Below are 25394 nucleotides of genomic sequence, written 5' to 3'. Positions count from 1 at the left end.
ATAACTCGGAACAAACACAGTCGCGCACTTCATCAGCCCCGGTTCTTCAAGGACTGTTTCAGATACTTATTCTTTCCACAAACCATAAGTGACTGGAATCTTCGTTCGGAGCAAGCTGTGGTATGCCAATCACTTGAAGATTTTTCTTCTTATAAATAGCATCTTGCGAAATGTGAACTAAAATGTTTTTTTTTGTATTGTTTCCTGCCAACGCATTATAACCATGACGAATCTAATTTTTAATTTTAATTGTAAAAGCATTTTTTGTGATTATTTGGTGATATCTATTATAATACCTTTACAAGTGTGTGCGGCTCTTGTTGTTTTCTTTGTACACTTGTATACCCACCCTATCATAGTCTCAATAGAGACTGTTAGTATTTTGAAATAAATAAAAATTTACAACCAGCTTTTCAAACGTCGATCATCTCTCCAGCCAATGAGAGATGTAAGCACCTTTTAAGCAGGGAGCGGAATTTAGCGGGCTGCAACTTTCACATTTTGCAGCTAAATTGCGTCTAAAGGCGTAAATATTGATCCAAAACAAGAAACTTTTTAGTTGAAAAAAGAAAAAAACATTAAAAACTTTTTTCTTTTCACTTCACTGTTTCTTAAGGTGTGGGCGGCACTGCGGGGATTCACTAGGGAAGCCGTTTTTGGAGAGAACGGCGCAGCTTCTAGGTGGCTTGAGCAACAACCCGAATGTTTGTCGAGCCATTGCTTATGCCGAGCCCAAATCTAGCGCTCACTCAATGCTCGGGTCCAGTCTATGAGCCGCATTCAAATATCGTCACTATGAATATATATACCACCAGTGCGAGCTCCAAACTACGTCATAAAGTTTTGCGAAGGAGAGACTGAAAGAAATAGTTCGCTTTTATTCTTTAAATTACACCGCGATTAATAGGCTCATGGGTTAGTGGCGTTACTTGCGCGTATACATGGGCCACACTAGGGTTAGCCACCTTGTTTAAAGTAACATTAGGACCCATTATCGTTGAACTATCCTATTAAGCTCACATGCCAGCGAAGGAGAAAAGCACGAAGATAAATAGTTCGCTTGTATTCTTTAAATTACACCGCGATAAATAGGCTCGTGGGTTAGTGGTAGTGCTTGCGAGTATACATGGGTCACACTAGGGCTAGTAACCTTGTTTAATGTAACATTAGCACCCATTATCGTTGAACTGCCCGATTAAGCTCACACTGCAGCGAAGGAGACAAGCGCACAGCTATGTGAACGCGTCAAATTTGAAACGGACCTTTTGTGAAAGGAGCGCTCTTTTCGGGAGAGCACGTTTGAAGACAGCGATCTCGTGCCTGTATATAGTATTTTCTGGCCCATCAGCTTAATGGTGAACGGAATATAGAGCGGAACTTTGCGCAAATGATCTTTCATTGATAATCATTTCATGAGAAATGTAATGAGGTTTCGAGCTGTATTCTAGACCGTTGTTACTATGTTCGCCACTCCAACGCCTTATAGGTGGCGGGGCAGTAGTTCCAAGATGGCGGAAGAGACGGGGATAGATTCTCCAGGTTTTCCAGCGCGCCTGCTCGCTGACGCTGGTCAACGCTCTAAAAATGATATATTTGTCTACAAATGCGAATCGGTTAAGTCAGGATCATATTACAGGTCATTGAGATGTTGATGCGCGTTGGGAAAACGAGCATGCTGATATTTAAAAGTTGCAGAAACCTCAAGCTCAGCTTGCGAAGCTTTGTGGTGGGCACTGGCCACGTCACTGTTTGTTGCAGAATATTTTTCAGAAAGATCAAGACATCGCGTTAGCCCCTTGCCTGGCCATTAGGGCTCTAAAGAGTGAGTCGCGCACTGTGACTGTCAAGCTTCGGAAGAGCAGCGTTCACAATTTTAATGTCTTCGTGTCACACGCTCGCAACGAGCTGCTCACCGTCTCGGTTTTAGTGTATTGCAGCGCGTGATCAAACTGCTATATGGTTATTGATAGGAAGTATGTTACCGCAGGCCACCGTGCGTTATAGCATTACAACCGAAGCTTGCGCTGCGCCTTTGAAGCACCATTTTTAGCGCGCGCCAGGAGCGTTGCCGTGCTCACGGTATAGCCAATGGTAGCCTGCGGTAACGCTATGCTAGAAGTGTCTATTAACATAATCGGCGTGTTTAGGAGTTTTATTGATTGCCCTATCAAAAGTAAATATTTTAATATACCGTGCATTTTTGTACCGTGTTATTTGCAACGTTGCGGCCCCTTTCACCAAAACTGCCCCTTATAAGCTCTCTTTCGAACGGTTGGCTAACAGAGACGCGCTTAAAATGCTTCGAGCATTTCTTAATTTGCTTTGTAATTACCTAAAAGCAACTGCGGGTATTCTGTCTTTTGAAAGTGCTTGGAATAAATGGGTATGTTCTCTGTAACGGCCTTAAAACGCGAACCACTTCCCGATGCGTATTGCTCGACATACCGTTGCTCGGCGGGTTTTCTCCGACTTATGGAGAAGAATATACTTTCGTGGATCGTACTGTAAAGCTCTATATTATTAGCGGGAGCGTTTGCCGTCACTTTGAGCACAGATTGAGCTAGCGGCCATGCACAAGACCAAAAATCCGTAGAGTATCCGATATACGAAAAGTCCCGAATGGAATTTTTGGGATTCCCCTTTGTGGGGTGTACCACTTCGAAACACAAAAGGTTCCTTGGGTTCGGATAAAGACGTGTTTATTGACTGAAACGCCAACACGCTTCGCTCTTAGACAATGAAAAGTCCGGGCGCCCCGTGAATCATTAGACAGATTCACGGGAAGTCGGAGACCCACAAAGAAAACCCGAGTTCCGTAGAGCCAGGGCCTCCGCCGACGAGAGCCTCTGGCCCTCCTTCGGGGCCAGCTTATGTAGCCTCGGAGAATGGACGCGCCCGGGGAGGCCGCTGGCAGTCGTGTCCATTATAACTCTCAAGGGTGTGCCGAAGGCGCGCTCACCCAAAATGGGCAACGGAGAGCCGGCCCCTTCGGGGAATTCGGCCTCGTGGTTCCTTGTATCCGGGAGGCCGACGCCATTGGTGACGACGACTCCCACGGCCTGCTTGAAGCTAGGCCTGGGTAGGGATAGAAGGAACCCCATGGTTCCCACAAATTCGACATCCCGATCCTTCGTGCAACGCTGTTGCAAGGCGGAGCACAAGAATTTTTGTTTTAACACGATCACTTTTTTCGTTAAAGGGCATCTCCGCCGTAACTTTGATGGTCACCGATTTCTATAAAATTTTCACCGTGTATTTGGATGCCCTTCCTGAGCATGTGTACAAAATATCTCGGAAAAATATTAATTTTTTTAGAAGAAAATGAATTTTGAAATTTACATGTACACACCCAAATCACTTGCTGCAGCCCTACTGGCAACACTGAGCAAGAGTGGCACACGGAGGCTGCCATGATGGCGCTGACGTTGCCGTGACGTCACATGTTGGTCAGGGTGCTTGCTTTTTAGCTAGTTGGTGCTAGCGACTGTCTGCTTTTTGCTTATGTTATCGGTTTATACAGTTATGTAAGAGCGCGTAATGGCGACTGGAGGAAATTGGTGTTGTGGGTGGAAGCGTCGCTTGAAAACACGGTCTACTAAAACCGTCTATTGTCAGACCCCAAGATATAACAAAAAGTGCCTCCAATTAAAAAGCATAACGTCGATCAGTTTTTTTTTTTTTTTTTTTTTTTTTTTGGCGTGCTAGCAACAAAAGTTGCCTTACCATTCCGCCTCGGAAGCGGCATCTGGGTCCACATGGCGGCGGATCACGAATGCAGCCGCCGCTGGCGGTTTTCTCGGAGCCGATGCCGGCGGATCGTATGAGAACGGGTTATCGTCATAGTCCTCAACATCTAGCAGCATATCCTCATCGTTGCTCGATTCAGACGAGCCTGATGAGTCCATTTTTATCAGCGGCACGAACACAAAACAGTGACCTGCTGCCTGGCTGGCCAGGCTCAAACTGCACACGTGCGAGTGTTTATACCATATGTGACGTCACGTCAAAATGGCGGACCAGTCGAGTGGCAAGTTAGTTTCGGTATCGGTTTCAGCGTATTTTAACGATTATAAATTATGTAAACAGTTTTTTCATGATTTAACCGCTGCTATAGGTTAATATTTGAGTACCCTTTCCGAAAACATGTTTTGATAAAAACGCTCAAATTGACGGCGGAGCTGCCCTTTAAAACGGCTTTACGTATCAAGACCGACAGTCCCTGTCACCGTTTCTGCGCCGCCGCCGCCGCTGCCGTCCCCGCTCCACTGGTTCTCCGTTCGTCCGCGAGAGGGCGAGCGGTGGGCTGGAGTTGCGAATATAATGAAGATCATGCAGAAATCTAAAACGTAGACATTCCCGCCTTTGTTGCAAAGGCTTGCGACCGAACAGGAACTTTATTTAGGCAATACAACCACGGTCGCTAGAAGTTGACTCTCGCAAACGATCGCGTGCAGTGTTAATTACATTCACTTACTGTCAATATTTAACCGCGACCAGCTCGATACATGCCTATTGCTTAGAGTCGAGGTCAGTTTGTTGTGCTATTGTACAGTCTAAGTTGAAGCTTTGAACGAAAGCTGAGTAGGCCACGTAAACTCACATGGATGTTCAAACTATCTTGACTATCAAAAATCAGTGTGATTTCAATACATTTGTTTGATTTTTTTGCCAGATGGAGGACACCTGCACGAGTGCCGAAACGATTGTGGCCAACATGGCTCACGTTGCCGAAAGCGTCACACGTGTCGTCGACACCATCGACTCAGATCGTGGAATGCGAGTGGACGACTACGAAATTTGGATGCGCGACTCCAAGCGTCAGGGGTATCTTGGCTCCGAGTACGGCACCAAGGTTCGAATCAACGGCGCGGTGAACCAGCTCACGACCATTGTGTTTCCCTCGAATCCCTTCAATTGCGGCAACTCGAGTCGGTTCTCCAACACACAGGCCGTGCTAATCGACGTAAAAAACGGAACCGACGGTTCCTTGCAATTCTCGAGATCAGGAGTGAATATCGTCTTGAAGAGACCGGAGGCCCTTGTCTTCGAGGATATAAACGACACGTTTCACACCTCGTTCGCTAACGTGTCCATCCATACGATTGTTGTAACGCAGCCCGGGGCTTATGTCAAGATCGAGGTTGCGCCAGTGAATGACGAAAATCAATTCATAACGGCCGTCACCATGAACCGATTGCCGACCAGCCAAGATTTTCTGAAACAAAACCTGCGAAATCTGCTGTTTCACGTTCCGAGAGAGGTGAGGTTCGTATCGGTGCCGGATAGAGGAACGCTCACGCTCGCCGTTTATCCCCTCACGAATGAAACCAAGCACAAACTCCAAGACCGCCTATACAAATCATCGGAAGACTTCATAAATGTATCTTACACTTTACGATCGGCAACGTACAGCTGCCTGCTGTGGAACTCCACACGACAGACCTGGGCGACTTCGGGGTGCAGAGTGCTGCACTTCTCGGACGACCAGTACGTTCGGTGTGCTTGCGATCATGCCTCCGTGTTCACGGGTGGACTGTTCATTGCTCCACATCCGATTGACTTTACCAACTTGGAGTTCCTTTTTCAAGGCATGTCCAGCAACCTCGTCATGACCATCGTCGTTGCCATTGTGTGGGTGCTATACGGCGTTGTTATGGTTTGGTCTTTCCAGCAAGACGCGAGAGATGAAGGTGCCGCTGGTATAGAATACTTGTCCGAGAACAATCCGAACGACGCTTTCGGCTACCTACTTTCTTTTTACACTTGGTTTCGCAGTGGCGCAGGGACCTCAAGTAAGGTCAGCATCAAGATTCACGGTTCACAGGATGACTCCAGGACCGTAGTGATCCGGGACGGCGGCAAAAACCCATTTGCTCTTCAAGCTGGAGGAAGAGATTGGTACTTCCTGAGCCATCCGACCTCCCTTGGGACTGTTGAGACAATTGATATTACAGTCGATCAAAAAGGAAAAAATCCGCCCTGGACGTTGAACACCGTTGTAATCAGAGACCTTCAAACATCGTCAAGGACCATATTTTTGATTGACAAGAAACTTCGACCGGATACGGAAACAGGCACGTCAACGTTCACCTTTGAACCGACCAGTGCGTCTGTTTTGCGTTCCCCGTTGAGGATCTTTAAGGCTAGGGTCATCCGGTACTTCCGAGAAGACCATCTCATCTTTAGCATCTTTAGCCGATTACCTACCGGAAACTTTACTCGAAAGCAACGCGCATCGGTGGCGCTCCTGCTGGTAGTTTCCGGAATGATGGTCTGCTTGATGTTCTACGGGTTGAATGCGGACGAAGACGAGATATTTCGTTCCGATATCTTCTACACTCTCTTGGAAGTACCGCCGTTAAGTGAGGTCATCATCGCCATGCAGTCATCGGCAATCGTAACCCCTTTCGTGCTCCTAGTGCTCTTCCTCTTTGAAAGATCAAGACCGCCATTCCTACACCGCAAGTCTATCGTGCCCAAAGTAGCGGTGGATGGTTCAGTCCAGGAATGGCTCGACGACGACGCAAAATCGGCGTCCTCTTCTCCCACGGGGAAGGTACCCAAAGAACTGCTGACAAACAGCGCGACAAACTACATCTTTCCAAAATGGGCTTCAATCACTGCCTGGGTTCTTTGCATAGGAGGTTCGATCATCATCTCCATCTTCATTATCCTCTATGGATTGACCTACGGGTACTACCGCAGCCTATCCTGGTTGCGCTGCAACATGTTCAACGTCATCGTCACGGAGTTCATAGTCCACCCGGTAAAGCTGATTGTGATGTCCGCCGTTATGGCCGGAATCTTCAGAACTCCTTTAGAGATGGAAAACATACCGCTAAGATTCATCGAGTAGTCTGATAGGTAAATCTAAGGCCGAGGCTATGCTCGGTGTCTTCGAATACAAACCTACTCCCTCCTTTGCAGTGGTATTCATTTAAGCTTTGACATTTGTTACAGGAACTACGCCACTTTGTGTAGGTCTAGCTACTACGCATCTACATAAACGTAGGAGTGGCACCATCTATGTACTCTTAACACCACGTAGTGTAAGAATCGTTTTTTTTTTTCCTGCAGCAGAGCAGTTGAATGTTTTAGATGCGGAGCATCTCTTGCTCGGGTCTATGTCCCGCGGCGTCGTAGTCCGCACTCACACTACGCATGCGCAACTCTCCTCCTTCCCTCTCTCCAACAGCTGCGCGTTACTCTCTCCGCTCTCTCTCTCTACCAGCTGCGTGCACTTCGCGTGCGTTCGCTTCTACTCACACCGCGCGCGCATGCGCAACTCTCCTCCTCTAGTCTCCTCTCCTTCAAGTGTGAATATAGACGCTTTAATCACGCGCCAGATTGAGCCGCCATAGCCGACCTTCTCTTGTTTTACCGAAATGACGAGTCACTGAAGCGGGCATTGACGAGCCTCCACAGAGGCCTATGCAGGGGAGAAGGACGCAGTAGCACCTAAAGTGGCGATAACGTGCCCTGCAGTAGCAATAATAAAGTGAAGCGAACGGAATAAGAGGAAACAAGAACTGAAGGTCGGTTATGGCGGCGCCCATGCACAGCTGCTTGAAAGCGTCTATAAGCAGCGGTAGCGCGCTGCGCGCGTTCAAGGGGAGGAAGTGGCCGAGTGGGCTAACGCGTGTCAGCTTGGAGCGTGGAGCGAAAGCTTGCGCTGGGAACCTCCTGGGTTCGAGTCCCCGCCGCCCCCGCCCGTTTCGATCTGGATGAGTTTCGTACCGGCACGCGTTTGTGTGATCACTACTGCGTGATGCACGTTAAAAATCCCAGGTTAGCGGTTGTACTGCACTGGCTAAATTTCTCATCTACAGCTAAGAGACCGATTACCCGTTGAGGCGCATCTCCATCAAGGCTGTATAAACATAAAGAGCAAACCAATTTCTGCGCGCGTTCAGTTCACCGCTGTTGACTCCACTTCACTCCGTTCTTCCGATGAAGTGTGATGGAACGATGCCCCGCATCACCCCATGTTTCCCCTCGGGAAGATGGTGTAATTTTGTTTTTGTTCTTATCAGAGTTGTACAAAATTTGGTGCACTTTGAACTTAAGAGGGAAGGAGCGCAATCATGTGTGTAGCCAATAATTAACTAGGGGGAATACAGGACACCCTCCTAGCTTAGATTACATCGAAAAAGAGGACAACCGAGAACCGCGGAGACACTCATGATGGCGGCAGCGGTACCATCTTTGCATCCACGACCTCGTCAACCGCACCGCCTTCCGAGGTGTCGCCTGGCCACGTCCTCTGGTGACGAGAGGAGGAGGGGAGGGGGAGGGGGAGAAGCGTCGCCAAATAAATCACTCCTCCAGGGAAGGGTTCGGCGCAGCCGTCGTCTTGTCTAGTGCAAATGAGAGGAGTGTCCTGTATTCCCCTTGTAAAGTATTTGTGTCTCGCCACAAGCAGGCCTTATGCTATGTGTTCACACTACGAACGCAACGCGCTGATCTTTCATAACACGCACAAACCTAAGCGCAACAAGCGGAACGTGTTCGTTCCGACCACAATTGCTTGTAGCCTGAACGAAATTGTTCCGCTTCTTGGGCTTACGTTTGCGAGTGCTATGAAAGATCGGCACGTTGCGCCCGAGTATGAACATATTATTTGGAGCAGACACTAACCTTGCTTGATGCGAAGTCTGACAATTTTCTTCACGTTTGCATATGACCTCGTGCTTGAACTCCATTATATGCCTTTTTCCGTGGCGCCACTGTATTTAGGATATACCTGCACCTTGTCCCACCTTGTTGTTTTGTGCATTCTGTGCTTTGTTTAAGAATTTGTGACGACACCGCAATAGTGTTCCTCATTATTTCTTCTTTAAGGAAATCGTGCATTGTCTTGAATATGCATTGGCTTGAAAAGTTTTGCTCGTGTTCAGGCGGAGCCTGCGGAAAATAGATCGATTGAAACACGGCAGCGCGCCGAGCAGAACCTCTGACCCCAGCACGCGGAAAAATAACCAGTCTCTAGGAACGCTCTTAACACGTTGCAGAAAAAGGCAATATATATACGGTGGTCCAAGTGATTAGGCTCCTTCTAAATGGGACTGTAAAAATCGACGCTTGCACGTAGCAATCTAAACTTTTCGTCAAAGGTGTATTTCATAAGTCGGATTTGTCATGTAAAATTACAAAGCGTAGTTCTGTGTCTGTAAAAAATGAGGTGAAGAAACTTGCCTGGGTCAACAGCGGGCGGTGACGCAGACGACCGATTCGGTCAAAGCTCTGGTTTCGGTTTGCTTTTAAAGAAATATCGAAAGTGCCCGCGTCGACCATGGTTTATTAACACGAACATAATATTTTTTATAATCTACCTTTGGCTTGAAAATAAATGGAGACAATGATAGCAAAACTTCAAGTAACAAAAATAAAAGAACGCGGTTGCATAACGACGGCGCTGACGGCGCTCTTGCTGCCGGCGGATTTCGTCTGCGTGTCGTCTGCTTCCTTTCGCTGGTCGGTTTCATCCTCCGACGCTGCTTCTGAGACCTTTTTTTGTCGCGGTTGGTGGGAAAACAGCCAAAATGCGTCACTTGAGGTTAGCTTTGTAAACCACGGTCGACGCGGGACAGGCGCTACTATCAACTGATTTATTGCAAGACCGTTCAACGCTTATAGGCATAGCTCATCTGCCTTTTAATGATACAGCTATCGCTTTTCCCTTTCGCGCAATATGCGCGAAAAAGTCATATTTTCTTATTTTATTTGTAAGACTCTGTCCCGGGCAGTCAGTTTCCATAATCACATTTTATTTATCTGAATACATATTTAAATATCGTCCTTTTACGCTATAAAGTCCTAATTTACGCAGTGGTGTTTAAAGGGACACTGAACCGAACTTGAAATTTTGCAAAATAAGGCCACAGAAGCGTTGAGCGGGATGCTGTAAGCTCTAAAACATCACTCATACATCGATATCTGAAACGGATAGGCGCACTTTTGGAAAAGATGGGTGCGATCAAGCGAGGGCTATGCCGTCATTGTCCCCCTGGAAAATCGGAGAATAAGAAGAAGTGGCCTTGATTCTCTCCTCCTCGCTTCGGTCCACCAGCTCGACGAAGCCGTAGCGCTGTTCTCGTGACGTCACAAAGGAAGGCCATCGGGGCGTGTCGAAGCGAAGGCAACGCGCGTGGATCGACCGTCGTAACACGCTTTTCGTCACATACGCGTGTCCTATTAGCTAAAACGAAAGCTGCACATTGCAACGGGTCTAATACCCTCGTTACACGGGCGCACTTATCTGCAGTTACGCTAAGCCACAGTTAGCGCACAATATTTGCGGACAACATTCTGCGGCTATGCAGTCAAAGCTATGGGCGAACGTGCACTTGAGCATCTGGAGCACCCATCGAAGCAGTGCATGTGCGCTCATCACTACTTCTGAAATAGCTGCCCGAGAGCATAGTGCGGTAACTGTGGTGCCACGTAACAGCAGTTAAAGCTGAGTTAACCACGGTTAAGGGTGCCCGTGTAACAGGGGTATAAGAAACACTTTATTACACTGGCAAAACATTACACCGCTAAATAATCGATGTGAGATGGCACGAGGTATGCGTAGAAGACGTCTATAGAAAAATGTGATTGTTTTAAGTAGAAAATATTGAGTCACGCAATTATTGCTCTAGAAATGCATATTTTATACAGATATATTTCGACAAAATGGCGAGACACGCAATGATTGAACACAGCAATACAGATCAGGTAAAAATCAGGTAGACGTAGCCAACGCGGACACGGCTCAAAAAGTGTCACGATCATGTAAGCAAGCAAAGCAAATTAAGTTATGGGGATATATGCAGCGTGTAGTTGGTCAGCCATTGAAAGTTGCGACGAGTCACACGCTGTAGATGAGCAATTAATGGCGAATTCCACTGGGCGTTTTGGAGCGCGCCGGGATCAGTCGACCAGATCCGGATTGGAGCACAAGATCCGAACGGGGTCGCGCCGCCTACGGATCCCCAGTGGAACATGACCACTGCTCCGGGATCGGCGGATGCCTTCCCGTCATTCAACTGCCCGGGAATCCCCTTTTCGCGGCCGCCGCGGTCGTTTCGAAGACGTTTTCGCTACGCGGCGCTAACACGTGTTCGACGCACGAGCGGCAGGAATGGCTCAGGCGCTTCTAGCAAAGATTGCCGGAATGCCCGTAGCGCGGCAAATACCTTCTCTTCTCCTTCCTGGAAAACGAACCGGCTGTCGAGCCAATAGGTAAGCAAGCGGCCATTACGAATTCTTCTGATGTCGAGAAAATCTAGGAGCCCAGCCCGCGACGTGAGTCTTCTTCTTCTTCTGAGGCGAGATGCCCCACGAGAAAAGAAGTCACGTGTGTTCGCCGAGGGCTGGCCCGGCTGGCTTCCGGTTAAATCTGCCGAAATCGTGGGAGCGACCTTTCTCGTGGCGAATTCCACGGATCGTTTTGGAGCGCGCCGGGATAGACTTTTCCGGAGCGAGCCTATTTCGCTGGGCGATCGAGATCGAGACGGACGTGTTCCACTGGTCGTTTTGGATTAGCTCCCGCTCCAGATCTCGATCTGGATCACTCTGGATCCAAAAAAATCGCTCCCCCGATTTTGGCGGATTCAACCGGAAGCCAGCCGGGTCAGCCCTCGGCGCACACACGTGACTTCCTTTCTCGCGGGCATCTCGCCTGATCTCGCCTCAGAAGAAATGGTAATGGCCGCTTGCTTACCCCTTGGCTCGGCAGCCTGTTCGTTTTCCAGGTAGGAGAAGAGAAGGTATTTGCCGGCGCTACGGGGCATTCCGGCAATCTTTGCTAGACGCTCCTGAGCCATTCCTGCCGCTCGTGCGTCGAACACGTGTTAGCGCCGCGATTGCGAAAACGTTCTTGAAACTTGGAACCAGCCTCTACCAGACACCTGATTTGTTTCAAAAATACCCAGGACGTTTCGGGGCAATGAATCGATCACATAGCAGGCGGTAGACAAGTAGACAGCGTTGAAAAATATTTATTCCACCGATTGTTATGAAGGCCGATGGTGTCGGTGTCGCAGTTTTGAAACACTGTCAGTTCAGCTCAGCACCACGTTACAAAAGACGGTTTGGGGTACCGCCGGTGCTAACGCAATTTCACAGTAGAAATAGGAATTGCATGAAAGAACCGGACAGAAACACTTTATACGGTGGCGTAAATGCCGAACATATATCAGCGATGTCACTTTCCTCGGTTAGGGCTATCTGCTTTGTCATCGAATGAAGAACATCTCGATAAAATAAAGAGCGGAAAATACTCTCCGTGTCAAGTTTTCTAATTACAGCCACTGGTTAATGTCGTACCGTGGTAGGTCCCAGCCCTTCGAATGCACTAGCAATTTGTAGAGTCACATTTCCAGCGATTCCGCGCCGCACACGAACGAAGGTAAACAGTGAAGATGGCGGAGTGTTCCCCGTATTGTCCCCGCCGTCAGCGCGGTGTGACAGGATTGTCGGACAACAAATCGGGCAACACTGTTACCGGGTGGCAGCAGCATGTTGCCCGACTGTTGTTGCCGCGATGCGACAGGGTCACCGGCAACACGGTTGTTGCCGGATAGAGTTGTCCAACTGTCTTCTCAGTGTGACAGGGCCTTTACCCCTTGGCTCGACAGCCGGTACGTTTCCCAGGAAGGAGAAGAGAAGGTATTTGCCGGCGCTACGGGCATTGCGGCAATCTTCGCTAGAAACACCTGAGCCATTCCTGCCGCTCGTGCGTCGAAGGCGTGTTAGCACCGCGATTGCGAGAACGTCTTCGAAACGACCGCGGCGGCCGCGGAAAGAGGATTCCCGGCAGTTGAATGAAGGCAAATGCCGATCCCAGAGCAGTGGTCATGATCCATCGCCGGCGCGACCCCGTTCGGATTGTGAGCTGCATTCCGGATCTGGTCAACTGATCTCGGCGCGCTCCAAAACACCCAGTGAAATTCGCCATTGGATCCAGATCGAGATCTGGAGCGGGAGCTAATCCAAAACGACCAGTGAAACATGTCGGTCTCAATCCCGATCGCCCAGTGAAATAGGCTAGCTCCAGAAAAGTCGATCCCGGCGCGCTCCAAAACGACCAGTGTAATTCGCCATTAGCCAGTGCAGTACAACCGCTAGCCTGGGATCTTTAACGTGCACCACGCAGTAGTGATACACGACCGCACGCCAGTACGATGCTCATCCAGATCGAAACGGGCAGGGGTGGGGCTCGAGCCCAGGATCCCTGGGTTCTGCAGCGCGAGCTTTCGCCTTACGCGCGTCGAGCTGGTTGTGGGCTTTAGCCCACTCGGCCACCGATCCCCCGATCATGTAAGCGATGTTATCGCGTGCAGTCACTGAATTAAAATTAATGTAAGTTCGATCGAATGACAATATGGGACCGACAAATCAGCTTTTGACGCTCATATAATCACTCAAAACAGCGAGCTGATTAAATCCCGTATTATTTAATCAAAATATATTAACTTTTCCGTGTGGCAGGGGTACCAAACTTACTATTTACAGTCAACTAACTTACTTCTACTATGCGCCCGAGCTGCCTAAAAACAAAATATAACCTATTTTGTATACACTAATACTATTACCTTAATACAGTTAAGATTCTAGCATAAACGCGGTAAACGCAACAAAATAACATTAGTATAAATAAGCACAAACAACGCACTTCTAATAATCACACAAACTTCTTATTTGCCTTCCAGTAAAAACTAGAATATTACCACGCACATTTACAAATGTCGACGCAATAGAAACGGATAACGACGAAGAACAAAACTCCATTCTATCACGAGATAAAAAAAAAAAATCGACTCCAGCACTTTACTTGCGTCTTACATGACCAAGAAAGCCCGTAAATTAGTTGTTCCTCACCTGTCCATCGTATCCATACGTCCCACTCGATCCATCACGAAAACATTTGAACACGAACTTCTACAAGTCTCTCTCTGTCGAGAGCGAGGTCATCGGCCAGTGTCATCGTTGACTAGTTGCCACACACGTCACTCAAACCGTAGCAGGACTTGTTTCGCGGATCCACGTAAATGCCGTAATATCAAGAAAAAAAAAAACTACTTGAGACTGCGGGGACGACAAAAAAACGACGGGTAGGAGGATCAAAAGAACCACGCACCACACACGCGAGAGCAGCACCGGCAGTGTGGGACGAGAGGCTTAACATTGTCGACCCATCTCTTGCTCGTGTGCCTCCCTCCCTGAGGCGATGACTGGACTTTTTTTCGGTCCCTTTACCTTCTGAAATGTCTAAGCGTACCTTTGCACACAGTCAGCAGCTCACACGCAACGTAAATTTACCAGAATCAGAGCACGCACAAGGCAAGAAGATGTCGCATCGGAAATTCGGAGCCGGTTCATTGGAAAAGTGTGGAGAGCTGCGTAGTCTCGCGGTTACGGGGATATTCATAAATATAAATTTGGTACTTTCAACCTTGCAAACGATTGCATATTACGTTTATATTACATATATAATAAATTGTACAAGACTGCGCTTTTAAAACGTGTATTAACGTCGGATAAACGCGCACGAACATTACTGCGCCGCTCATTTTTTTCACGTCGATACACGTCAACAGCTAAATTTTCTCACGTAGTTGCGCCATGGCCTTCCTTCCTCCGACATTGTGACATGCCCACTCGGAGCGCTACGGCCTTATTTCTAGGAGACGTTGCTCGACGGGACGTAGCGAGGAGGAGAGGGAATGAGAAGTGACGTGACTTGTCTCGTCGGCCTCGTCAGCCGTGTTCCATCGCGCATTTCTTTTCAAATAATACGCGCGGCGATCCGTCAGAGATATCGCTGTGCGAATGATTCTTTTTCGGTTTTGCAGCGTCCCGCCTTTCCCTCCAGCCTTCTTTTGCGAGTTCGAAATTTCGGTTCAGTATCCCTTTAAGTCCGACCTATATTTTTTTTATCACTTCCGCTTGTTACTCCTGACTAGATAGTCACTCGCTTGCTTCGCGCTCGTGAATAAGGAGTTTTCGTAGACCGTTTTCCCACCTCCGCTACGCTCTTGGGAACGAAGACGCTATAGTAAGTTGCAGGTCAAGAAGGTAGCGGCAAATGCCCCTCAAAGGCATTCCCTGCGCCACCTCCGCATCCAATAGCGTCCCATCGTTTCCATGACGTCGTGGCCAACGCGGGAGAGTGTTTTGCCTTCTTGTAAATATTTTATCTTTCGACTTCGACTTAGCGTTGTGGAAGCCACGAGAGGGAGATTAGAGTTTTCCCCCTCCGATGGAAACGAATACGACTTCGGGGGGTTAGGTACCCCCTCCGATGGATACAAATGCGCCTGTGAGGGGCTCGGTTCCCTCTCCGATGAGTACAAAGGTCGCTTTCTCAAAAAGTGGGGGTCGGAGACAAGTTGGCATCACTCTGTAGCCGATATCTATTCGCTGAAGCGGAATAAGGGGCGTTTCCAGTGAACTCTTCTTTCGACCGCGGATGGATTTGAAACGGCCGCGTCACGCTTGTGGGAGGAGCTTCTTCTACATTCTTGACTTGTAACCGACTATACTACCGCGCATGCGCGGCGCTAGCCTTGCCAGTCCCGGATCTGGTAGCGGGTTGCGGAGAACCTTACGGGACAGCGGAAACCATATACGAACACTTCTTAATACTGTAAAGTCCAGTCGCTCCTGAGTCGCTGATTCGTCGCTTAGCTCCCGACTACTTAGACGCGCTACTAACTTTAAAACAGCGCTATTCAGTCACGACTGATGAATACGACTGCTACTGTCTAAAATATTAACGACGAGTTTGTTTTTTCGTTACTTTTTTATTTCATTTATTTTCTCTCAGGGCCCGAAAGTGTTACAGAAAGGAGTGAGTTTTGACACAAATATATATGAGATAAACGAACAAGGCAAAAATAGAAGCAATGGCTAAGGAACAACGAAACGATTAGTTGTCGCAATAAAAAAAAATTTAATAGCGCCTATAAAAGCCGCTATTAAATGCAGAAAAGTTCCCCAGCACAATTAACATGCGGCGCTAATTTTTTGCAGTACTTTGAAGTTGAATATTAAGAGCTTCGTCATTTCGCTCAATATATTAAAGTTGCCTTGCTCACACATTTTTTGTTTCCAAGAAGCTCAAGCGACCCTGGATTTGCGTAAATAACCACCTCATCATCCCAAAAGCAGCAGATGATAACGATGTGCATGTTCATTTATTCCTCACTCTCAATAAAAAACTATAAAAAAACGCATTAAGAGTTTGACCCTGGACGAATATGAAACGATACAAAAAAAAAATTGTTAGGAAGGTTGGTCTTTCTTGACATAATCCCCCCGGTGATTCTAATTAACCTGCCAAGTCCGTTAATTCACGGGTCAACTAATTAAAAAGCTTTTGTCTCTAAGCGGTTTAAGGAAGATAACGGTAAGCTGTGCCATATAAGATAATGAAAATCTGCGCAAAAATGTGCTTAGCATAAACAAAAATATGACCCCTGAATTTTTTTCTTATTTTATTTAAAAAAAATATATGAGCACCTGTATCGGTGTGTGCTGTGTGTAACGTATTGCTTCTATAAGGGAGATTTTGACGTTGAAAAGAAACGCATATATACGTGCAGCTGGTGCGGTTGTTTTATTACGTATGAGAACGGAACAGTAAAATTAATGTTTGTTTTGCAACAAGATATGTGTAATATTGACAGATTAATGTGTCATTTTTTCTTCTCTTAAAGGTAAGCCAGGGATTTCACAACCCGATTGGTTTTGCGCTTATAAAAACAAAAGTGGCTCAAAAATTACTATCAGCGTTTTTTGAACTAGTATTTTCATTTGTTGTAGTAAATGCAGCAAACGCTCCGAAGGCGTACAAATAACCGTCACTAGCAGACAGGTAATAAATACTCTTAGAAACCTAAGGCAAAGTAATTCACCTCTTATGACCTTATTCCGCTGGGTGAATAAACATCCAACACTGTTTCGACAGGTAGCTTTTTGGCCATTCAAACACCCTTCCATTTGCCATGGGTTCTCAAACAAGTTTTCCTGTGGTTTGATGGCAAGGTGAAGCGCAGAGAATAAATTTCTAAAAATGTGTATGAATGTTTGTTGCTTGTTCGGCTTGTCCGAACATGTGCAAACTGTTTTTGAGTGCAGCGGCAGTCCTGCTGAAAATAATGTCGTTTCATCTGCTTCACATCAGCGTGTATGGACTGAGAAAACCGGAAAGCTCGCCGAATGATCAGTAACATAAAAAATTTTGAATCAGAATACAAACTATATGACGTAACGCTTAGCGTATTTGACGTAACGCTTAGCGTATATGACGTAACGCTGAAGGCGACGTTTTAGCTGGTGCTGACATGTCGAAGTGAAAAAATAAAACAGCGCGAAAGACGGAAGACAGGTGGAAGGAGACCACAAACAACGCTATATAACTGAACTTTTAAGTGTGCACTCTACAGCAAGTCGGCATGAACTGGACAAGATAGACACAAAAACGAACAACGCTATAACAACCCTCGTCCTTCCCCTCCTCCATCATGCCGACACAGGCCTATACAAACCTGTCCGACTTCCTAATAAATTCAACCTTGTCACCCGCCTGAGCTACCGACGGAGCGCCTACACCGATGCCCGCGTAATGGGTGGCAATAAAAAAATAAAAAAAAGGCTCGTCAATTTCTTTGGAAGTCTTGCCTTTGTGCCGCGATAAAATCTTAATGTCACCGAATAGTGGAGAACATGCACATCTATCACAAATTGCGAGATGGCCAGACGGCGAGGAGCGCAAGGTTGAGATCTGAAGATTGATATCCAAAAATTGTAAGGCACACTCAGTCGGAGTGTCACACTTAAAGGAGCTGTGCAACAATTTTTGTACTCTGCACAAATACCGCTTAAAACGGATCCCTAACGTTAATGACCTATGAAACACGCGTTCGTTTTTCACCCCACGCAAGAGAAGTCCCAGAAAAAAAATTTAAGAAAAACGAGTAGCGTTCACCCCCTCAACTCGCAGCCAGAACAAGCGGCCACGTGATCTGGAGCCGATTATATGCCGCCAATGTTGATCATAGCCACGCGCTGGGGTTGGCAAAGCGCAGGACACGCGCTGAGTTCCAGACATTGTTATGGCTCGGCTGTTGTCGTCGTTGCAGCGATTGGACACGGGCCACTACCCGAACGCTTCTCGAGCTAGTAATTATCACGAGCCTAAGTCGAGTGCCCACGCAATGCTCGGGTCCAATCTATGAACCGCATTCAAATATCGTCACTTGGGTGTACTGCGATCCCCGAGTTACGTCATCACATTTTGCAAAGGAGAGATTGAATGAAAATGATCGCTTTTGTCCTTGAAATTACACCGCAACAAAGGAGTTTCTTGGCCAATGGCGATGCGTGCGAGTATCCTTGAGTCCCAGGTGTGCCAGTAAGCTCGTGTAGAGAGAAAAACATTCCAATTGAATATCGTTGCACAGCTCCTTTAAGGTTTAGGCTCGGAGAACATTCCGTGAACGTGCCCAACATCCAAGAAACCACATCGTCTCCCTCGAAGTTTTCACTGGATTTCAGGGCAATAAGGTAATCATCTACATACCTAAACACTTCCACTACCTGTTTAACCAGCCTCTCCTCAGCAATGGCCGCAGATACCATTCTTCTGCGAAAACGTATCGCCTCCAAAAATAGCAAAAATCGACACCAGGTAAAAACGCAGTAACTCAAGAAAAGCATCACTCTCAATCCCAGAGGAATTAGAGAAGGCCACAGACCCGAACGTTTCAATGCGCTCCTTGACAGCCTGCATGAACTCCTTAAAGGGATACTGAACCGAAATTTGGATTTCGCAAAGTAAGGCTGCAGAAGTGTTGAACCGGACGCTACGAACTCCAAAACATCACTCGTACATCGATATCTCAAACGGATGGCCGTACTTTCGGAAAAGAACGGCGCGATCAAGCGAGTTCTTTGACATAACTGTCCTCCGGGAGAATTTGAGAATGAGGATGTCGTGTCCGTGTGGTGATGACAACTACAGCCCGAATACTTATGAGTTTAATATGACCCAGAAGAGCCTCAGTGCCTAGCTTGCGCCATCGGTAGCTCGCAGTTCCAGAGTGCGCGCTCAGGGATCGCGCGCACAGGGCAATGCCGATCTTCGTCCTTTATGCGCGAGTGGCGCCGCGCTGGACATCACACTCCTTCCCCCTCTAGATGCCGTCGCCATATCTTTGAGGAGGTCGCCTTTGACGTTGAGGTCTAGCGGAACTGTTTGATGGAACCAAGTCGGCATTGGGCTGCACTTCTGCTTGAGCCTCTGGGGCACATTGCTGTTCTGCTGGTGACGGTTCCCCAGTCGTCGGAATGGTCCACTGCGCTGGTAAACCTTGTGGGCCATTACTGGTCTTCGCTGTCGAAGATGCTTCTGTGACAAAATGTCTCGGGTGGTCTGTTACCGGGTTCCTTATGTGATCTTCGTGTCGTCGTACTGTGCCTTGGTCTGTTCTGATGATCCAAGAACGAGATCCAAGTCTTCTTATGATTGTTCCTTGGATCCACGACGGTTTGCCTGTAAAGTTCTTAACGAACACCTCTCGGTTAACAGAAAGATTTCTGGGAGACTTGGTTGTTCCTGGTGTATCCTCATCTCTTCCCCTTGCTTGCGGTTGGAGGCGAGTGATCGCCGTTGACAACTCGCGACCCAACATCAGCATGGCTGGAGTCTGTCTCGTCGCGCAACTGATGGTGGTGTGTTGCTTAAAAAGAAACCGAGCGATTCGGCACGATAAGCACCCCGTCTTATCCTTCGACACCGCTTGTTTGGTCTCGTAAACCATCCTTTCAGCTTGTCCGTTGGTCGCCGGATGGTACGGTGCACTCGTGACGTGTCGAATACCGTTATTCTTAAAGAACTGTTCGGTTTCGGCTGATACCAGTGACGTACCGTTGTCGCTGACGATCTTGCGTGGTACTCCGAATGTTGCGAATACATTACGGAGTTCCTGGATGAGTGAGCTGGAAGTGATGGTGTTCATTTGACGAACTTCCAGCCATTTGCTGAAGGCGTCAACTATTATCAGCAACATCTTGCCTTCAACGGGTCCGGCGAAGTCGATATGTAATGTATCCCATGGCGTCGTCGGTCGTTGCCATTCCGGAGAAGGTGCTTTGGGCGGTGCCCGTTGATGCTGTTGGCAATTGCTGCACGTTCTTGCCTTGGCTTCGATGTCTCTGTCTACACCAGGCCACCAAACGTAACCTCGTGCAGCTGCCTTCATGGCCACCATGCCTCGATGACCTGCGTGGAGTAGCTCGAGGACGTGAGCTCTGGCTGCACTGGGAATGACTACCCTCGTGCCTCGCGTCAAGCAACCGTTAAGTGTCGACAGTTCAGTGGCGATAATTTTGTACAGCCCGCACTCGTCCTTGCTCAACTCTCCCAGATTGCCGTGATGTATGGCCTTGTAGACGAGTGCCAAAGTTTTGTCTTGCGCTGTGAGCGCTGCAATGCGTTCTGGGCAAAGTTGAGGAATAGGCGAGCCGGCCAACATCAGTACATCTCCAGGTTGGCAGGGCTCGTCGACACAAGCAGGTAGCGGTAGCCTGCTCAGAGCGTCTGCGTTTTGATGTAATCGTCCCCGTCTGTACTTCAACTCGTAGTCGTATGCACCTAGTTTGATGCACCATCGTGTCATACGCGGGGATAGCACTTGAGGTATTGTTTTCGAGCCTCCAAGTATTCCCAGAAGTGGTTGGTGGTCCGTGTAGATGGTTACCTGTCGTCCAGCGATGTATTCATGGAAGTGACATACTGCATAGACAATGGCCAACCCTTCTTTATCCAGCTGGGAATAGTTTTTCTCTGCTGCTCCTAGCGTCCTCGACGCAAAAGCAATCGGAGCCTCACGTCCCAAGGCGTCTCTCTGAGCAAGCACTGCTCCTACGCCGTAAGGGGACGCGTCGCAGGAAAGAAGCAGGGGCTTGTTTTCGTCATAGTGGGCAAGGACCGTGGATTCCTTGACTAGTTGCTTGAGCTTTCGGAACGCTTCCTTGTGACTGTCCTTCCAGAGCCAAGGAACATTTTTCTGGAGAAGCTTGTACAGGTCTGTTGCGACTGTAGCTCTGTTCTTGAGGAAGCGGTCATAAAATGCCAACAACCCCAGAAAGGCTTGCAGCTCAGGTTTCCCGGTTGGCTCTGGAGCGTCTAGAATCGCTTGCACTTTGTCAGCGGTTGTGTGAACCCCTGAAGCATCAATTTTGTGTCCCAGGAAGGTAGCGTCGCTGACTGCAAACTTGCATTTTTCTTTTTTTAGTCTCAGACCGGTACTGTCTAATCTGGACAGTACTTGTTCCAAACGCTCAGCATGTTCTTTCTTGCTCGCTCCACTGATGATGATGTCATCTAAATAGACACTTATTCCGTCTATGCCGGCGAGTGTTGTTTCCATCATTCGCTGGAAGATCGCTGGTGCTGCTGAAATTCCGAACGGAAGTCGTGTCACTCGGTACAATCCTTTCATCGTATTGATTGTAAGTACAGCTGCCGTCTCTTCAGTTACCTTTAGTTGCTGGTATGCTTGGCACAAGTCTAGCGTGGAGAAAGTAGTTCCGCCTCTGAGGTTCGAGAGCACTTCTCCTGTTGTTGGTAGCGGATAACTGGCCTTTTTCGATGCGGCGTTTACCGTACTCCTGTAGTCGCCACAGAGTCGGATAGCTCCGCTCTTCTTGCGAACGAGTACAAGCGGCGTAGCCCACTCAGAGTGTTGAACTGGCTCAATTATCTCTTGGTTCTGCAGCTGTTGAAGCTCGTCTGTCACCGCTGATCGTAGCGCGAGAGGAACAGGGCGAGCCTTGCAAAACTTTGGCGGGGCTCCTTCCTCCAGCTCCAAGTGCACTAGAGGTCCCGTGTATCCAGCGATGTCGTCTTGGAATACCTTGGAATGTCGTTGTAGCACTGCCTCCACCTCCGGTGGCGTGGTCTGCTGCTGCATCTGATTGATTCCTTGAACTCGGATGTTGAGCGCGTCCAACCAATCTCTACCCAAAAGGCTGCAGCCGGCCCCTTTCATTACCAGAAGCGGCAGTAGGTAATCCTTGGACTTGAAGCGTACTCGAACTTGAAGCGATCCCAGAAGTTTCAGGCCTTCGCCACTCCAAGTGTAGAGCTCCAAGTCGTTCTTCGTGAGCTTTGGTGGGTTCTTGGGCCAGGTTGAGCGAAATGTGTCTTCGCTTATCAACGAACAAGCGGCTCCAGAATCGACCTCGAACTGAAGTGGTTTACCTTCAATCCGAAGGGAAACATAAAATTTCGGGAAGCACCTTCGCGTGGTCAGCTGGTTCAGCTCATGACATGTACATCTAGAAGAACACGCTGGCTGGCTAACCACTTCAGTCGCTGCTTCAACGTTGTAGTTAGCTTTCTTGTAGCCTGTTTTACCTTGTTGTTTTTTCTTTGCAATGCATGCCTTTTCAATGTGTCCTTCCTTTTTGCAGTAGTGACACTCGGTAGTCTTGAATCGGCAGGCCTGTGGGTCGTGTTGACCTGTGCAACGATAACACGGACGTCCCTTGTATGAAGCGGACTTGTTGCATGCATCCGTTGTCTTGTTCACCTGGAGATCCTCCTTGTTTTTTATACTCTGTTGTTGTTTCGAGGCACTCTCAGCACGGACGGCGATGTCTAAGGCGCTTGCGAACGTTAAGTTCTTTTCTGCGAACAGACGTTGTTGCAGAAGTTCGTCACGGATGCCGCAGACAAACCTGTCGCGCAGCATCACGTCCAGTGGCAGTTTAGTGTCCCATTGTGGAGTTGCCGGTTGTGTAGCCGTAGCCACTGCATCGGGTGCTGCTTGTGACGCCGGTTGCTGCGACGCCGGTTGCCGTGCCGTTGTCGATGCCACAAGTGTAGTTGCGGAAGCTAAGATGCCGAAATTGCAGTCTCCAGCCAGCATTTTGAGTGCCGCAACGTAGCTGTTTATGGACTCGTCCGGTAGTTGGTCTCGCCTCTGGAAGTTGTACCGGCTATAGAGCTCCGAAGGTTTTGGATCGAAGTGCGCGCCGAGGATCGTCACGAGTTCTTCGAACTCGACATCCCCGGGTCCTCTGGGTGCTACCAACGCTCGTACGATGTCATATGTTTCTGGACCGCACAGCGTAAGTAGGACAGCTCGCTTCCTGTCCACGGCGCTGATGTTATTCGCCACGAAGTAGAATCCGAGGCGCTCAATCCAGGATGCCCATGACTTGCCTGAGAAGGCTTCCATTTTGCCTGACTTAGACATGGCTCGAGGTCTGAGGTTCCAGGCGTCGTAGGTCCTTGATTACTCGTCGCCAGTGTCGTGTCCGTGTGGTGATGACAACTACAGCCCGAATACTTATGAGTTTAATATGACCCAGAAGAGCCTCAGTGCCTAGCTTGCGCCATCGGTAGCTCGCAGTTCCAGAGTGCGCGCTCAGGGATCACGCGCACAGGGCAATGCCGATCTTCGTCCTTTATGCGCGAGTGGCGCCGCGCTGGACATCACAGAGGAGAAGCGGCCTCGCTTCTCTCTTCTTCGCTTCGGATCGCCAGCTTGACGGGACGTAGCGAGGAGGAGAGAGAATGGGAATTGTGACGTGCCTTGCCTCGTCGGCAGGGTTTCAATCGCGCACTTCTTTTCCAAAAAATACGGCGATCCGTTAGATATATCGCCGTATGATTGATATTTCTTGGTTTTGCAGCTTCCCACCTATCCGGCCAACCTTGTTTAGTGGGCTCGAAATTTCGGTTCAGTATCCCTTTAAGGGTAATAAAATAAAACAGATCCTTAACATCAAACAACACCAGGTCAGAAGAGCCAGGGTTGTCTTCACTCAGATATTTAACTAAAGCCTCCAAGTTGCGAACAACAATAGGGTTACCGAGCGTAAATAAAAACAAATGGCGCTGAAAAAAAAATACGCACACATCTGCCAGGAACCTGCCTGAGTGATGATGGCTCTCAATGACATCAACTCCTCGTAGAGTCTCTGCCGTGAAGAACACCTCCAGACTAAGACCTTTTGCCGCCGACACAGACATTCTTCTAGCCCCTTGTCACCACAAAGCTGTATAGCACGTGCCTTAACCTCCACTCAACTTCCAACAGCTGCTTAAATTTTTCAACATCGCTTCTTTTGCTTTCTCGTTGAACAAGTCCTGGGGTATCACGACGAACAGCCCTTTTTATTGGACACCAGCAATGAACAGCGGTTTTTTTTACTTCTTTTACTTGTCTCCCGTCTTTCACGCATTTTTTTTCGCCCGATTTTACGTTTTGTTGAAATGCTCACATGTAGTTGCGCATTAGATTGTCGACATGCTTCGAATTTGTCTTGAAACGGTCGTTCGGCTTTGTCATTCACAAACCTTCTTTTCCAAAGAGTGCACTTTGGAAAAGCAAACGGGTGGGCGTTGCATGTAGTGATATACTCGTTTTCACAGAAAGTCCGACCGGAGCCATCGCCAGGATCCAATGGTGGCTATCGAGCGGCGCCAGTAGTGCATTGTCACGGCGCTCATCGTTTTTGTGCGTTTACTATCATCAGACATACCACTCAAGAATAGTGAACGCGCCGTGATCTTGCGTTTTTTTTTTTATTGTACGCGATTGCTTTAGCTGGTGAACACTTCCGGTATGTGTATTGAGATACGACCGGAAGTACACCTCCCAGCACTTTCGTGCAAGGTGCAGGAGGTGCGGGTAAATTGAACGAAGCTGGTGTTAACGCAAACATCTAAAACAAAGCTGTTTTTAAGCATTTATTTATGTAAAACGCGGTGCTTCACTCTTCGCGTGCTTAAGGCTGCGGTCCCACGGCAGCCATCTTGAACAAAGCGTTAGTTCAACCAATAGATGGCGACACGCACCCGTGGGGTGGCCGAAACATTGGTTCACAGTGGGATGGCTCGAGCACCATCACGTTCCCCTCGTGGCCTTGCTCGCGCCGCTGCCAGCTGTGCTCAGCTGGCTCAAGTAGCGTGGTCCAGCAAACTCATGTATGCGAGAATGTCAGGCTGGGTATAAATTGTTCTCTGATATGGGGAGATGCGGTTCGGCGGTTGTAACGGGCTTTCGCAATAAATCTTACCAAGAAGGAATCAAATGTTAATTGACGTGTCAATAATCTATAAATGAAAATTTCTTCTGCGGGAATGCACGTTCAGAAGAGTCAATCTTGCAAGACACCAGTGGAAGCGGACGTAAAGTAAACTGCTTCGCGATTTACGGTACTTACCTCACCATTTTAATCACAACTAAAATAACGTCACGAAATATTGTGTTTCACGGGGTCCGGAAGATGTTGTAAAGGTTCTTACATTACAGTTCCCAGATACTTTCTGGAAAGACTCGAAGTCTTCCTTGAGTCCAACGCCATCATGAACAGTAACTGAAAACGAT

General features: G+C 48.1%; 1 protein-coding gene across 1 annotated transcript in view; it reads left to right on the top strand.

Moving 5' to 3' along the window:
• The window catches only part of LOC121046247, a 61621-nt gene extending 54765 nt beyond the window's left edge, over nt 1-6856 (top strand). Inside the window, exon 8 of the mRNA XM_042291638.1 lies at nt 4673-6856. Coding sequence (XP_042147572.1) covers nt 4673-6856 — 2184 coding nt within the window. The remainder of the gene's footprint in view (nt 1-4672) is intronic.
• Nucleotides 6857-25394: the final 18538 nt, after the last annotated feature.

The sequence above is a fragment of the Ixodes scapularis genome, unplaced genomic scaffold, assembly GCF_016920785.2.
Source record: "Ixodes scapularis isolate PalLabHiFi unplaced genomic scaffold, ASM1692078v2 PGA_scaffold0__279_contigs__length_252992795, whole genome shotgun sequence".
Classification (NCBI taxonomy): domain Eukaryota; kingdom Metazoa; phylum Arthropoda; class Arachnida; order Ixodida; family Ixodidae; genus Ixodes; species Ixodes scapularis.
This window is presented reverse-complemented; position numbering and strand designations above follow the sequence as displayed.